General features: G+C 42.8%; 1 protein-coding gene across 16 annotated transcripts in view; it reads right to left on the bottom strand.

The window, feature by feature from the left end:
• The window catches only part of ZNF618 (zinc finger protein 618), a 268,840-nt gene that overhangs the window by 232,233 nt on the left and 19,703 nt on the right, over positions 1 to 16,904 (bottom strand). For 15 of the 16 annotated variants that reach the window (XM_039506113.1, XM_039506105.1, XM_039506106.1 and 12 more), the window contains exon 2: positions 4,055 to 4,144. The exons of the other annotated variant lie outside the window; for it this stretch is intronic. In XM_039506113.1, coding sequence (XP_039362047.1) covers positions 4,055 to 4,144 — 90 coding nt within the window. The remainder of the gene's footprint in view (positions 1 to 4,054; positions 4,145 to 16,904) is intronic. 16 annotated transcript variants of the gene reach the window in all.

The following is a 16,904-nucleotide window of genomic DNA, read 5'->3' as shown; positions in this document are numbered from 1 at the left end:
AGTGCTTGCACACAGGATCCCAGAGGTGTTACTTTTATGTCTAGGTCTCATTCTTTCAGAATTATTTCTTGGTTTTTGATGTCCATGCAACCTGATTGAGAGGAAAAGAATAATAATAATAATGATAAAATAATAATAATACTCAGCTGAAGCAAACCAGATGAGTCAACTTTAGGCAGGTCACTAGGGAAAACATTCTCAAGAGGGAGTTTAATTGGACAAAGGAATAGACTGGCAGGGAAGGTGCTTGGTACATCATCACTGCAAATTTTAGAAGAGGTTAGACAGACTGTGGTGATAATGGAGATCAGCCTGGACAACTCAAGTAGTCTTTTCTGGATCTGCTTTCCAGGACTGATACTGTATCTCCACGGAAAGTGTGTGTGAGGTATAATGTGAGTAAAAAGGTGCAGAAGAGGGATTGTAGGGGATTTAATGAAGTTAAGATCCAAGTATTTTTGTGTATTCAGATATACACCAGTATGTAGCACATTCTAAAATCAAATATTTCACCTGAATTTTGCTCTTATTAATGGTACTAGTGAGATACTCCAGCCTCTTGGAATACATATTATACCACTCTGCTCTGTGTAAAACTCCTTACGCTACAGGGATACAGACATACTGTATTTCTCTCCATATTTGGAGCTGGATGTGAGCCAATAGCTATATAAACTCGGAAGCAAAGTCTGGAGGTGTGGAGTACACTCGATTGTCTACACACAGTCAATATGCAGTGACTGAAAGACAGAACATGTAGTTGAGAAACCTTCATACCAAGAGAGTCAAGTCATCCTGTAGAGAGAGCTGAATTATATTTTGAATTACTGTCTGTGAGCTGGGTTAAACCTATGGTTACATACGTCAAGCAATTAGCAGCAGAACTCCCACTGATGTCAATGGGAAGTTTGCCTACTGATCAAATATAAAATATGAGGTTTAGAGACAGTGTAAGCCAGTGGATAAGGCACCAGACTAGGAATCAGAAGACCTGGGTTCTATTCACAACTCTGTCTCTGACCCATTGTGTGACCTTGGACCTTCGTCCGTCTGTGACTTTCCTTCCCCTCCCATCCCTTGTCACTGGATGTTAAGCTCTTCGGGTCAGGGACCGTCACTTCCTGTTTGTACATCGACTAACACTACAGGACCCTGATCTCAGCTGGAACTTCTAAGTGCTAATTTAATATAAATAACCTCACCACCACCTCCAGGGCATGTGGGAATAGAAGCGGCTCAGGAAGTATCTACTTTGTGCCATTTCTATAGAGGGAACCAGGACTCTGTACTTTGTCCTGAGGCACAAAGATCCTTGTACCATAGCAATACCTTGGAACTGAGTTACTGTTTGTTCATCACGTCAAGAACCTGGGTGAAGGGAGGCAGGAGCAGTGGCAGGAGCTTGGAATCCAGGAACTGAAGCCAGGGGTCGGAGCCACTATCAGGGTCAAGAGTCAAGCTGAGAGTCAAGCCGGAGTCAGAGTCAGGAGTTAAGCCAAGGGTCAAAGCTAGAGGCAAAGTCAGGAATCAGGCCAAAGGTCAATACTAGGTATCGGGGGGCGGTGTGGAGTTCTGGGGTTGATTGGGAGTCAGAATCCAAGTCAGAGCCAAGGTCAGTACCAAGAATCATAGAATATCAGGGTTGGAAGGGACCTCAGGAGGTCATCTAGTCCAACCCCCTGCTCAAAGCAGGACCAATCCCCAACTAAATCATCCCAGCCAGGGCTTTGTCAAGCCTGACCTTAAAAACCTCTAAGGAAGGAGATTCCACCACCTCCTTAGATAACCCAATTCCAGTACTTTACCACCCTCCTAGTGAAAAAAAGTTTTTCCTAATATCCAACCTAAACCTCCCTCACTGCAACTTGAGACCATTACTCCTTGTTCTGTCATCTGCTACCACTGAGAACAGTCTAGCTCCATCCTCTTTGGATCCCTCTTTCAGGTAGTTGAAAGAAGCTATCAAATCCCCCCTCATTCTTCTCTTCTGCAGACTAAACAATCCCAGTTCCCTCAGCCTCTCCTCATAAGTCATGTGCTCCAGCCCTCTATTCATTTTTGTTGCCCTCCACTGGACTCTTTCCAATTTTTCCACATCCTTCTTGTAGTGTGGGGCCCAAAACTGGATGCAGTACTCCAGATGAGGCCTCACCAATGTCAAATAGAGGGGAGTGATCACGTCCCTCCATCTGCTGGCAATGCCCCTACTTATACAGCCCAAAATGCCATTAGCCTTCTTGGCAACAAGGGCACACTATCAACTCATATCCAGCTTCTCGTCCACTGTAACCCCTAGGTCCTTTTGTGCAGAACTGCTTCCTAGCCATTCGGTCCCTGGTCTGTAGCAGTGCATGGGATTCTTCCATCCTAAGTGCAGGAGTTCAGAAATAAAGTAAGGTGGTCATGGCATTTTACTAGGGATCTGCATTATTCTCTGTACACTTCCGGGGACACCCCATGGACTTATATAGGGTCAAGGAGTCCATAAGGGACTGCTAAAACCACTGTCAGTCAGCTCACTCGACGGGGAACTTCCTGTGGTAATCAACTTCTGTGGACTGAGAGTTGTAGGGAGTGGCCAGATTACAGCTGACACCAGGTGGCCATGTGGGCATGTTGGTTGCCTGGTAACCTGCAGGCCTGGATTCAAGTCCCACGAATCTGTACAAGCATCGTGTTGTCATCTCCAACAAGAACAGCAGGAGAACATGTTTCCCTTCAGGACCCCAAACTATTTCTGCCCTTTGTTTCTCTCTTTTTACCAACCTTGTTTCTCTCTCTGCTTTTCATTTCTTGCAGCAATCCTCAATTGCCCCCTCCACATCTCAATCCCACTCAAATCATCAGCAATGAAATATTCAATTTCCAACATTTAAAGAGCCATCGTTAGGCTGCAGAGTTAACACCCCAATGAGATTGAGAGTTCAGGGACCTCACATCTCTTAGAATCATTCATTCAGGCTGCCTGCAGACTCAGGGAGACAACACTGCATCAGTTTAAACTCAAGTCTTGTTTGGAAAGCATTCTTTGCAAACAAGAGAGCTAAAAACGTGGGTTTTATTTTTAAATCAAATCTCTTTCTTTGGAATCTGAACATACCATGGGGCCGCAAACATACATCAAGCTAATGGTCAATGGGCTGGATCCGGGAGTTTGACGCCACTTTTTTACACTGTTCAAACGACAGTAGTCAGGTCCAAAAAATCAGCCTGGCACTCAATGCAAAGCCACAGTCCTCCTGAACAGCGCCAAGAGACACAGGGGCATGGCCAACTGTATGGCAAGAGAACCTCCGGAGGCCATGTCAGCTGTTCACAGGAATTAACATTAACGAATAAAACTTTTTTTTATAATAAATAATTTAGTTCATAAGTATGCTGCAATTTAATGCACATCACATTAACTACAGAGGATCACATAAGAGACTGCGTATAGGTTAGCTCTGTACCTGCTTTGATCAGAGTTGATCAAACTCTTGAGTTGCTGCAAATAGCTCATTCAATTACTGAAAATTCACTGGAGTTAGAGAATTTTTTAAAACAATATTATTCTGGTTTTAAAGAATCCAACAATCCTTCAGTGGGGCCCTAAAGGGACAGAGGCTGTTTAAAAAAAGAAATACATTTATCTCTGGAAATGCTAAGAAACAGGCTTATTTATTTATTTGTATTTAAGATTAGCATTTCACTTTGAAGCCATCAACATCCTATCAAGTCTTCCAGGAAAGGAACGAAACTCTCAAGATGTCAAAATAAGTCTTTGAAATACAGGCTCATGCTTAATTTTCACATGAATACCCTGCGAGTGAGTCAGACTAGATAGATAAAACAAATGTAAGGTACTTATATGGCCCTGTTACTGTAGTATCTCAGGATCATCTTTATTTATCCTAACCAAACCAGTGAGGCAGTTCTATTACATCCACTTTACAAACAGGGAATGGAGGTACAGAGAGACTTGACCAGGGACGTCCAGGAAGTCTGTTGCAGAGCAGGACATTGAACCCAGGTCTCTGGAGTTGCAGGTGATGTTCTGCTAAGTCGCCTCTATTACCTGATCACAGATGCATTTGGGTTGGAAGAGATGTAGTGGGGTCACCTCGTTCACTCCTCTTGCAGCAGGGCTTAATTTCATTTTTGTCGTCTGATGTGGGAAGAAAAACAAAATTCCAGTCTTTATGTTGGGGGGGGAAGTAAGATATGAACATTTTAGGGATGAGGTTTTAGTTTAATTTGCAGTCACCAGGAAATAACTAGCCCCATTGAAAGGGCTAATATCTGAACATCCTAACTGTGCTTTCCCCATAAGTGCTTGTCTACACACAGACATATCCCAGAATAGCTCCCAGTGGGAACACTCTTATTCCACACTGAAGTGCTTTTGTGCACTTCGGGTTAGTCCACGAGCTAACCCACACAGAGGTACTCTTAGTGCAGAATCAGAGTCTCCACCTGGGGAGCAGCTGTGGCATAGCTACTGTGCTTTAAATTCACACTCTAGCTTATTTCACATAACTTCCCTGGGTAGACAAGTCCTAAGATAAATAACTCACTCCTCTGTTTCTCTCATCTCTCGATCTCTTCCCAATTAGCCTCTTGTTTCTGTGCATCTCTTTCCCTGACTCTTAACCCAGTCATCCCCAGTCCCTCTTCCATCCAGACAGCATAGGACCCATCCTAGCATCTTCCTCCAGCATGACTGCTGCTCTGTTCTGTAACTGATGGGAAAATATGCACTACAGCATAGTGCTGCTTCCTTATTTTCATTTCACTGGTATGGTTTTCAAGACTGAACCATTGCTCAAGCTCCATAACAGGCCTCAGTTCACCTGTATTGTCACAAGTGACAACTACAGAGATTTGAACTGTAAAAACAGAAGTGTTTCTTCCATCTGAAAGAACGGCCTAAGCTTCTCTCATATAGAGGAAGGATGGTGCAGTGTTTTTTTCTTTGTTGTTGCCCTAGCTGGGTTCAATTCCCTCCTCTGCAACAGACTCTCTGGGTAACGTTGGGCAACTCACTTAGCCTCTTGGGCCTCAGCTCCCCATCTGCCCAATGGGGACAGTAGCCCTGCCTGGCTTCCCATGAATGCAGTAAGGACAAACACTTTAAAAGACTGAGAGGTCCTCTGATACTTTGGTAAGGTGGCTACCTAAGAACCTTCAATAAAGAGCTCTGACAAGATAAGGCCTTGTCCCAGTCTGGCTGTATTCCCAAACTCGTGAGAAGGCACTCGTGCATTCATCGCACATCTCTGGCTTTATGTTCACAGAGTAAATGCAAATGTACATTCCACAGGAGTCTGTAGAACTAGGGAAGGAGCACTTGGAGTTCATACACAGCCAAGACCCCAGACTTAACCTTCTAATTTTGAAAACTGATTTCTCAATTATCGCCCATCAATAGTAATGATGGCCTCACAGGGCAAAATATCTGACGCATTTCCCAGGATTTGTTGTTAGCTTTTTGTGTCAATTCAATGAGCAGGACCATTGGATAAGACTGACTGACTCCTGCACAGCCAGCATGCTAACTCTGCCATTTCTTCCCAGGGAGCTCACTTTCACGCTGGAACAGTCAGGTACATCTGCTGTCACATCTGACCTGTCCTTGTCTGAGCCTGGACCGCAGCAACAGCACTCGCTGAAAAGAGGTTGGGTGGAAAAACCCAGCTTCCTGGCCACTATTTCTGCTCGCAATAAAGAAGTCTGTGTAATACGCTCTCGCAGAGCACAGAATGGCTGCCATGTTTTAGTGTGTACCAGTAACTCCCAGCTGTGTTAAGTGCTTTGGAATGTGAAAGGTACAAGAGAAAACAAAACTCAGTACCATTCTGCCATCGATCCAGTTTAAAACTTACCAAAAACCCTTATAAAAGTGATGCTAGAATTAGCAATATTCACAAACATGTATTTGGATTTCATATCTGCACTGAGAAGGGAAAAGAAAGTTTCCCATTTCATATTTCACAACCAATCCTTCCCCATATCCACCTCATTCACAGCAATGTGTGATTAATTTCTTACTGACATACGTTTTGCAAAAGAATCAAACTTATGTGCTTATTTGATTGATGGCTATGGAGATCAACACTGGGGTGGGGGACAGTGGAGCAGAGAGCTGAAGTCAAAAATTGCTGAGATAGAGGACAAGGAATTCAAAACTGCCTCCACTGCCAAATTTAAAGTTATCAGTATCCAAAAAATGGGGAGAAAGGAGATGCCCACCACGATATCAAAATACATTACACAAGGAGCACTATACTAATTGGACTGGGTACAAGCATCAAGGGGAGCTGGCTTGGAGTGGCCATCCTGTGTGATTCTGGAGTCTGTCTCTGCCATGTAATTTAGGTCTAATGTGTCACACAGAACATGGGTGCCTCAATCTTGAGTATTTCTAAGGCCCCAGAATTATGGTATCTAAACATCAACTAGAAGGTCTTCTTTTCTTCTGCCCCAGCAAGCTAACAAAATCCAACTGTACGTCCTACAAACACATTCTGAGAACCATCATGGTTACCTTGCTATGGGCACCTTTTCTTTCTTTTTAGAGCTGTGTTCTGATTTGAAACACAGTATTTATTCCAGCTCTAGCATAACCAAAGCCTGGTGCAGTAACCATATCACTGCTTCTCATTAGGATCCCATCCCTCTGCTGATTCACTCTAGTTATCTCACTGTGTTTTCTGAAGTCATACTCTGGACTGATGGCTTCAAGAATTTTTTCACAACAACTTTCTAAATCCTTTTCCTGGTCAGTGCATTGCGTAATTGTCCCATTTAATACTCTGTATTTCAGTGCTTTGCCCTCAGACTTGCACAAATGTATTCAATGTACTGTCACTTTAAAGAAACACAGAACTCTGAAATGGGCTGCCTTGTGCCTTCTTATTTTGTTTCAGCTATTAGCACTTGTGTAGGAAAGATCTATGCAAGGTCTATGCTTTCCACTGTTGGAATAAAAAAACATGCGGAAAATACTCTTAATCTTCTGTTACTTACTGTAGGAGGTACAGGGATATTTGTCTGTCTCTGGGAGTTTTAAAAGGTTAAAAACAGCATTTCAGAAAAAAAACAGAGGCACTTAGAAAAGCTACAGCGAAAGCAGATAAATTTATCAAATAATCCAATTATCAAAGCCATTCATGAGTATGGTCCTCAAGAGAAATGGGAATTCAAGGGAGCAAACTCCCCAATGACAACTGATGGGGGAAAGCGACAGAAGCAGATACTCCTGAGAGACACTTCCCATTGCGGCATCTAAGGGGAAGGGGACTTCGATACCACAGTGATGAACATGGCAAAAGAACATAAACAGGAAGAAAAGCCTCAACCTTTTCTTCCCTGCCACCATTTTTTCTTGAACTGGAACAGCTTGCTACTCTTTCCCTTGACCAAGAAAACTGTGATGCAAAGTAACGTAAGAACTGAAGGAAATCAAATTTGAGAAAGAAGAAAAGACCAGATATGTCCTAGGTGTGTCTCATACTCAGCCCAAACCCAAACTATGCCCTGGCCTCACTCTCTTTAGCACTGAATGCAGGTGAAAACAATTAAAACAATGGGCAAAAAACCCCTATTTTATAGTAAAAATTTTATAGTAGGCACATAATACAACAGTCAGTGCAGACGTGTTGACACTTGCCAAACCTCATCCTAAGCTTCTTCTCTATATAAGGAACTCTTTTACCCATAATACCACTCCTTCGTATCTAGGCTAACAACCTTCAATGTGAAACTTATCAAATCTTATTTGGAAATGTAAGTAAGTGATATTCCGGACATTTCTCTACTCTACTTCAGAAATAATACCTTGAAAGAACCCCATGCATTTACTAAATATTTTATTATATATATATATATATATATATATATATCTATCAAGGTTAACAGGCCAAATATTTAATCTGCCAGTTGCATTTCATACGATAAGTTGTGTCCTGTAACACATTACTCTGAACTTCCTACCCCACCACCTCCTTTACTCAGCGTAACAATCTTGTTACTTTACTACCTACCTACAAAGAATGAAGCAGTCAAACCTGGGGAAAGTGATGTGTAGATGTCAGGGCCCTGCCATAATGGAGCTATACAAGTGTACTTTTGTACAGTGCAAAATCAAACCCAGTGCACAGCTGGATTCATCCTTCAGACAGAAGGATCTGTCAGCCCTTATTTTAAAAAACACTGAAAATGATTTGACCCATTCTGTGGTTTGCCTCTCTAAATATTACAGCATTGCTTCAGAATCTGCAAATGGTACAACCAGCCATCTACCTGGCAAGGCAAAGTTCATCCCCAAAGGCAAGATGTGAAACATTTATTTGATATCTAATAGCCTGAAAACTATGCCCACTAGCCAGGGTGAAACACACCTGTGCAACCACAACACCCCAGCAATTTAGAGGCACAGTTGCATACCGTATTTAACACTATTCAACTTCCCACTTAAATTTCCTTAGATATAGTTTATTACTTGGACGGGGCAAATAGCGGAAATTAGGAAAATTTCTTTTCTTCGGGTACAAAGGTCTGAATTACAACAAAATGGGTCTTCAGCCTTCATGCAGCTCTGGGGACAGAAGCCGTCTGGTCAGTCACTGGCAATAGGAGAATGCTACTCCCCCAAAGAGCTTGCCAGCTCAGACAACTTTCACAGCCAAGTAAAATGTTATGCTGACATTGATAATGTAACTAATGAAAAAAAGACACTGGATTAATCTGAATTAGAGCATAAATTCTTATTATTGAAGAGGCCAATCCTATCCCCAAAATCCAATTAAAAAACAGGGAGGACTGAAAGGGATCCCTGGACCCTACTACCACTGCACCATCCAGCTGGAACGTTTGTTTATTTTTCCAATGTATTAAGGCCCACAGATTTGTTACAATGGATTTTAATCACCAGTGTGACTTGAGGGTGGGATATAGCCCGTGACTACAGTAACTCCTCACTTAACGTTGTAGTTCTGTTCCTGAAAAATGTGACTTTCAGTGAAATGGATGTTAAGCGAATCCAATTTCTCCATAAGAATTAATGTAAATGGGGGGGTTAGGTTCCAGGGAAATTTTTTTCACCAGACAAAAGACTATCTATCTATCTATTATATACACACACACACACACACACACACTATAAGTTTTAAACAAACAATTTAATACTGATACACGGTGATGATGATTGTGAAGCTTGGTTGAGGTGGAGGCGTCAGAGGGTGGGATATTTCCCTTACCGCTAAATGATGAACTAGCAATTGGCTGAGCCCTCAAGGGTTAACTCTCTCACTCCGCAAGGCAGCAGGAATGGAGGGAGATATGCGCATTTCCCCTTTAAGTACACTGCCTTGTTAATTAGATCAGCTTGCTGAGACCACAGCTGCTACAAGCTCCCTCCATCCTGAGCCCTGGTGTGTCCCCCCCTGCTCTATGGAAGATGGGGTAAGCAGGGTGCAGGAGCAGGGGGAAGGGGGACACCCAGACATTAGCCCCCCTCTTCCTTCCTTCCCCCTTCCAACCCCCCCTCCCCCCCACACAGCAAGCAGGAGTCTCGGGGAGCAGTTCCAAGGCAGAGGGCAGGAGCAGCACATGGCAGTGGGGGAGGGACAGCTGCAATTGCTAGCCTGCTGGGCAGCTGCTGCACAGCGAACTTAGGGGAGCGGGGAGCTGATAGGGGGCTGCTGGTCCACCCTGGTTCCAAGCCCCCACCAGCTAGCTCCAACGGGCTGCTCTTCCTGCAAACAGTAGACAAAGCAGGCAGCTGCCAAAGGACGTTAGAAGGGAGCATTGCACAACTTTAAACGAGCATGTTCCCTAATTGATCAACAACATAACAACGTTAACCAGGACGACTTTAAGTGAGGCGTTCCTGTACATAGAGATGAGTTTATAACACTTGGTGCTTATATACTGATGTACAACCGCAGGGAGAATCTTTCTGAGGACGGCAGCACTGACCAAAGCTTCTAGGTCTAATCTATAGAACCTAGAGAGTATATGGATTGATTATGTAGCTGTTTTGCAGACTTCTTCACCCAGGATAGTGTTCTGGGTGAGCCAGCCCCGAGTTCAGATTGTGGCATTACGTGTTTTGCTCTGTGTCCCTCCCAAGATCCACCATCTGATCCACATGGAATTGGAGGATTTTGAAGCATTTGCCTTCTACCTGCTGGATGGTACTACACAAAAAAAAAGAAATGGATTTTTGAGATGACAGTCTGATTATCATAGTATCTGAGGGATCTGTGCTGATCCAATGGTGCCAAAAATTATCCAGGAGGTGCTGGGGCTTGGGTCAGAAAGAAGGTAGTACTGTATGATAAGAAGTTTATCCTGAAATACTACTCTGCCTCGACAGCCTCAACTCCGTATTAAACATGAAGGTGCTTCAATTTAGTCTTTTTAAGCACATACTCCAGGCCTTAAGCTTCTTGGCAAGTTGCCAACGTGACTCAGTTGAAAATTTTGTCATGTGCTTGAGTGTCCAATGTTTTTAATCACTCACTGGAACAAGGAACTCCTTCCCTACCACGCCAGAATGCTGGACTCCTCTTCTAGGTATCTGACAGTCCTCTATCTAGGGACACAAAATAACTGTTTAACAAATACACTCTTTCCAAATCTCCTGCTTCCTACTCCTCTCACCATCATCAGTGGACAAGCTTCCCCTGCTAACCTTCTGTCTGCTCTGAATATATCTGAAGTACCCTTTTGAAGTCAAAATATTCTTAGCAATTAGATCTTCCCTATTTCTTTTTGCTTCTCTGATTATCCTTTTAACTGCCTTCTGCTTATTTTAACAGATCTTTCTAGCCTCCTCTTTACCAGACTGTTTATACTTTTAAAAAGCCTGCTGCTTACTGCTTCTAATACTGTTTACATCACCACTTAACCACCTCATCTTAGTTGTTGCTTTTTTCCTAGTTTCAGCCTTAACCAGGGGAATTTAGTCTGTAATCTCTTCAATGGTTTGTAAATACCTCCCATTTTTCTGGAGCACTGTTCCCAAGCACCTGGGAATCCTAACTGAATTTATTATAAGGTGTTAGGGATTCCATGAAAGTCCATTTTCTTGCATCTTGCTTTACACACACTTCTGCCCAGTACTTAGTAGCATCACTGTTGCATTAGGAATACTAAGCTGGTTATTAATAACTGCGTCCTATGCGTTCCCTAACTTCTACTTTAATCATGTTTTCCACAATAAAAAGGCAGTTACACGTTCTAATTGTTAGAGGCGGCAAATCTGAATTGCATTAGTTACATCTACAACGAGGGAAGAAACTGTTTCTGGGACTCTGGTTTAATGAAATGTGTCTGTTGCTACATGTACAATGGTTTAACATGTTCATACAGCTAGGGAACGCATAGGACTCAGTTATTAATAACCAGCTTAGTATTCCTAATGCATCCGCTTCTGGGAGCTGCTGTTGCGCGGAGCTAGGGCAGGCAGGGAGTCTGCCTTAGCCCTGGGCTCCGGCTGCACCGCAAACCCCTCATCCCCAGCCCCACCCCAGAGCCCACACCCCCCAACCGGAGCCACACACACACACACATCCCAACTCCCTGCCCATCAGGTGAAAGTGAGTGAGAGTGGGGGAGAGCGAGCGACGGAGGGAGGGAGGAGGGAGTAAGCGGGGGGCAGGGTCTCAGGGAAGGGCGGGGCAGAGGTGTTCGGTTTTGTGCCACTAGAAAGTTGGCAACCCTACTCTTAATCTTCTTTTTGACTGCGGTCTTTGAGGCTCTCATAGGAAGGCATTTTCGCCAGCCCCTCATCATTTTTATGGCTCCTTTTTGAACCCTCTCCAATTTTTCAACACCCCTTTAAAAGGATGCAGTATTCCACTATCGGCCATTGGCAGAGTTAAAAGCATCTCCCTACTGCTACTCACTACTCGCCAGTTTACATCCAAAGATCACATCAGCCCTTTTTGACACATCACACTGGGAACTCATTTTGAATCACTTGTCCGCCATGACTTCTAACAATCCTTCCCAAAGTCACTGCTTTCCAGGACACAACCCACATTCTGTAGATATGGCCTGCATTTCTTCTTCCTAGATGTGTCACATTGTATTTAGCTGTATTAAAACACATCTTGTTTCAACTGAATTAGCTTACCAAGTGATGCAGATCATACTGTAGGATTGCCCTGTTCTCATTATTTATCATTCCACCAATCGCTGTATCATCTGCAAATTTTATCAGCTGTTATTTTATATTTACCTTTATCTAACAAATGTGTAATCTCAAAGAATGAGATCAGGTTTGTTTGACGAGATCCATTTTCCAGAAAACAATGTTGACTAGCATTAATCATATCCTTTAATTCTTTATTACGTTAGGCGAGCGTATATCTATAAAAAAAAACAACCCCAAAAAAAATCGGGTCGTCTTATATAAACGTATAAAATAAACAGGGGGGGGTTGGGGTGCTCTGGGCGCGGCCCCAGCAGGCAGCCCCAAGCCCCTCGACTCCCTGCGCTGGGGGGATCTGGGCTGGCTGGGCCGCCCCTCCCTGGGCAGCCCAGAGCCCTCTCCTTCCGGCTGGCGGCTGGATTTCTGGGCTCCCCCTCCCCGGGGGGGGTCGTCTTATTAATATAGGATAGGCCAAAAACTTATTTTTAACTAAAAAAAAGGGGGGGTCGTCTTATCGCTCGCCTTATACGCCGGAAAATACGGTAACTGAATCTAGTATCTGCTTTTCCATGATTTTCCCTGGGATGGATGTCAGGCTACATGGATCTATACATACCCAGATCACTCCGCCTGCCCTTTTTGAATATTAGAATTACGTTAGCACTCTTCCAGTCTTCTGGAATTTCCCCAGTATTCCAAGTTTTATTCAAAATTAACATCAGTGGGCCTCTGATCACCTCACGCAAATCTTTTAGAACTCTTGGGTGCAATTTATCTGTGCATGCTGGTTTAAAAAGATTTATCTCTAGGAGATGCTGTTTAACATCGTCATTAATTACTAATGGACTAGAAAGTAGTTCATCCTCATGCGATACAAATACATCCTCCTTCTTCTTTCCAAATACAGAACAGAAATATTGAACATTTCTGCCTTTTCTGCATCATTAAAAATGTTCCCATCTGTATCTAATAATGGGTCTACATTGCTAGGATTTCTTTTGTTCCTAACATATTTAAAAAACCTCCTTTGTATTGTCCTTAGCCTTGCCATCCATGGATTTTCCTCTGATGTCGCTAGCTTCTTTTATCCATTTTCTATTCTTCATCATTTCTAACTTTTATTAATTGCTACCACGTCCCCTTCTCCCCACGTGTAAAGGTGTGGGCAGTCCCTGCACGCTCTCTTGCAGACAAGTGTGGTCCTGTGGGTGTGCCCACAACATACTTCCTCCCAACGGGGGCAGCAATCCATCACTTCAACAGCCCAGGGCAAGGAAAAGCCAACACACACTGAATGTCCCCTTTTAATAGGGTCAGGACAGGAGCAATTACAATTCACAGTTCATCAGTTCCTCACCTTAGGCTCCCAAACTTAAGGTTCACAAGCAAAGTCTCTAGTTAGGCCAGTCTCCTAGAATTTGCAAGAAAAGGACCCCCCCTCCGCCCCCCACAGCAGCGTGCACAGCTTTTACTCTCCTCTCTCTCGCTCAGCTTCCTCTTCCCAACCCTCGGGCCAGGCGAGACCTCCTTGATTACATCCCAGGCTGTCCCAGCTGTAAGCTCCAGCCTGTCCCGTAAAGGGGTAGAACTCTCCTTCACACCAGGAGTTGTATATTGCTTTTTTATTTCTCATTGCTGCCTACACTGTGCCACTGAACCACTGCTGGCTTTCAGCCAAAGTTGTCTTCTTTCTTGATTGTGGTATTGTGGCTCTTTGGACCCCAATAAACTCTTTTTAAGGAATTCCCAATTTTTATTCACATTTTTCTGTCTACATTTTTCCTCCCAGTAAATTTCGCTCATCATTTTCCTCACTTTGGGAAATCAGACTTTCTGAAGCAGCAAGAATATATATTACTGGTTGGGACTGTCCTCTGTTTGCCAATATTTAACGTTATTAGGTCATGATCAATGGACCCTAAGAAACCACCAACTTCCAATCCAGTGATTAATTAATATTAATCTGTCATAATGAGGTCCAAAATATAGTTACATCCATGTTGGCTCCAATACCTTTTGTGTTAGAATACCATCATCTAGAATTTTTAAACTCAAATAATGTTTCGCTACTGGCTGTATGTGACCCCAAGCATATGTAACCCAAATTAAAGCCCCCACAACACAATTTTCCCCTACACATTAGATAGTTGCTTTATGAGTAGGGCTGTCGATTAATTGCAGTTAACTCATGCGATTAACTCAAAAACATTAATCGTGATTTAAAAAATTAATCGCGAATAATCGCAGCTTTAAATCGCACTGTTAAGCAATAGAATACCAATTGAAATTTATTAAATATTTTGGATGTTTTTCTGCCTATTCAATATTGATTTCAATTACAACACAGAATATAAAGTGTACAGTGCTCACTTTATATTATTTTTATTGCAAATATTTGCACTGTAAAAATGATAAACAAAAAAAATTATATTTTTAAATTCACCTCATGCAAGTACTGTAGTGCAATCTCTTTATCATGAAAGTGCAACTTACAAATGTATTTTTTTGTTACATAACTGCACTCAAAAATAAAACAATGTAAAACTTTAGAGCCTACAAGTCCATTCAGTCCTATTTCTTGTTCAGCCAATCGCAAAGACAAAAGTTTGTTCACATTTACGGGACATAATGCTACCCGCTCCTTATTTACAATGTCACTTAAAAGTTAGAACAGGTGTTCGCATGGCACTTTTGTAGCTGGCATTGCAAGGTATTTACAAGCAAGATATGCTAAACATTCATATGCCCCTTCATGCTTCGGCCACCATTCCAGAGGACATGCTTCCATGCTGATGACACTCATTAAAAAAATAATGTGTTAATTAAATTTATGACTGAACTCCTTGGGGGAGAATTGTATGTCGCCTGCTCTGTTTTACCCACATTCTTCCATATATTTCATGTTATAGCAGTCTCGGATGATGACCCAGCACATGTTGTTTATTTTAAGAACACTTTCACTTCAGATTTGACAATACACAAAGAAGGCCCCAATGTGAGATTTCAAAAGATAGCTACAGTACTCAACCCAAGGTTTAAGAATCTGAAGTGCCTTCCAAAATCTGAAGGGGACAAGGTGTGGAGCATGCTTTCAGAAGTCGTAAAAAAGCAACCCTCTGATGCGGAAACTACAGAACCAAACCACCAAAAAATAAAATGAACCTTCTGCTGGTGGCATCTTACTCAGATAATGAAAATGAACTTGCATTGGTCCACACTGCTTTGGATCATTATTGAGCAGAACCGGTCATCAGCATGGACACATGTCCTCTGGAATGGTGGTTGAAGCATGAAGGGACATATTAATCTTCACAGCATTTGGCACATAAATATCTTGTTATGGATCCCATGTTCTCACTTTCAGGTGACATTGCAAACAAGAAGTGGGCAGCGTTATCTCCTGCAAATATAAACAAACTTGTTTGTCTTTGTGACTGGCTGAACAAGAAGTAGGACTGAGTGGACTTGTAGGCTCTAAAGTTTCACATTGTTTTATTTTTTAATGCAGGTTTGGTTTTTTTTACATAATTCTACATTTGTAAATTCAACTTTCATGATAAAGAGATTGCACTACAGTACTTGCAATGCAGGAATTGAAAAATACTATTTCTTTTGTTTTTTACAGTGCAAATACTTGTAATCAAAAATAAATATAAAGTGAGCACTGTACACTTTGTATTCTGTGTTGTAGTCGAAATCAATATATTTGAAAATGTAGAAAACATCCAAAAATATTTAAATAAATGGCATTCTACTATTAACAGCGCGATTAATCGTGATTAATTTTTTTAATCGCTTGACAGCCCTATTTATGAGTAACTCATCCTGTTCTCTAGTTTGAGTCTGTGGTCATAACAGACCACTCCTCACACCAATACACCCTCCGCTCCCAGCCCAGGCCATGCATGTTAAAACATTGATCCACATACATTCAAGGTTCTGAGCTATCAGCAACTCTACAACAAAAACTGGTGTCTTTAATGAAAAGCTCCAGCCCCCCCACCAGATGCAAACATCCACCTTGTACCCACTCCATCCTTCCTAAACAGGTTATAACCAGTGATTTTAACATTCCAATCATACCAATCATCCCACTAGGTTTCAGTAGCGCCAATTATATTATATTTCCAATTTGCCTGGCTTGCTAACCAGCCCCTAACACTGGTATAAGCAACAGTTTCCAGGACTCAACAGGTCCAGAGGCATCTGGGTATTTCCCAAACAAGGGGCACTGCATTTTGGAATGAAGCTGGGAGGCCCTGTCTGAACCAGTGCCCCTGCAATGCTTCCTCATCTCCCCACAGTTGCAGGCTGCAGCAGAGGGACAGACTTAGGGCATGTCTACACTTGTCATTTAAAGTGAGAAAAGTCCCTTTTTGGTGCATGGGAGTGTCTACACTTGCCAATTACTTTTTGAGGTGAAACTCAGAAGTTTCACCGCAAAAAGAAAACCACTGCCACGTACAGCTCTTACCAGTGATGCTTTTGCAGTGATGTGCAACTGAAGACACGTGTTCTTCCTGTTTACAGAGCTTTTAGCCTCCGGAAGATATCCCACAGTGCCTAGGTGACCACTCTGGCCAGCCGCTCTGCTGCTCTGACACCAGGTAAATATACGCCCACCCTTCCTCCTGTAAAGCCCTGGGAACTTAGAAACTCCCCTTCCTGTTTTCTTGGCAAGTGCTCACTTATCATCTGGCCAGGTGACAATGGCTGCTCCACGGAGCAAAGGATCCCCTGCTTGGAGCAGTGCTGAGCTACTGGA

This window comes from Mauremys reevesii, linkage group 19, assembly GCF_016161935.1.
Source record: "Mauremys reevesii isolate NIE-2019 linkage group 19, ASM1616193v1, whole genome shotgun sequence".
Taxonomy (NCBI): domain Eukaryota; kingdom Metazoa; phylum Chordata; order Testudines; family Geoemydidae; genus Mauremys; species Mauremys reevesii.
Note: the sequence above shows the minus strand (reverse complement) of the source record. Positions and strands in the feature narration are given on the sequence as shown.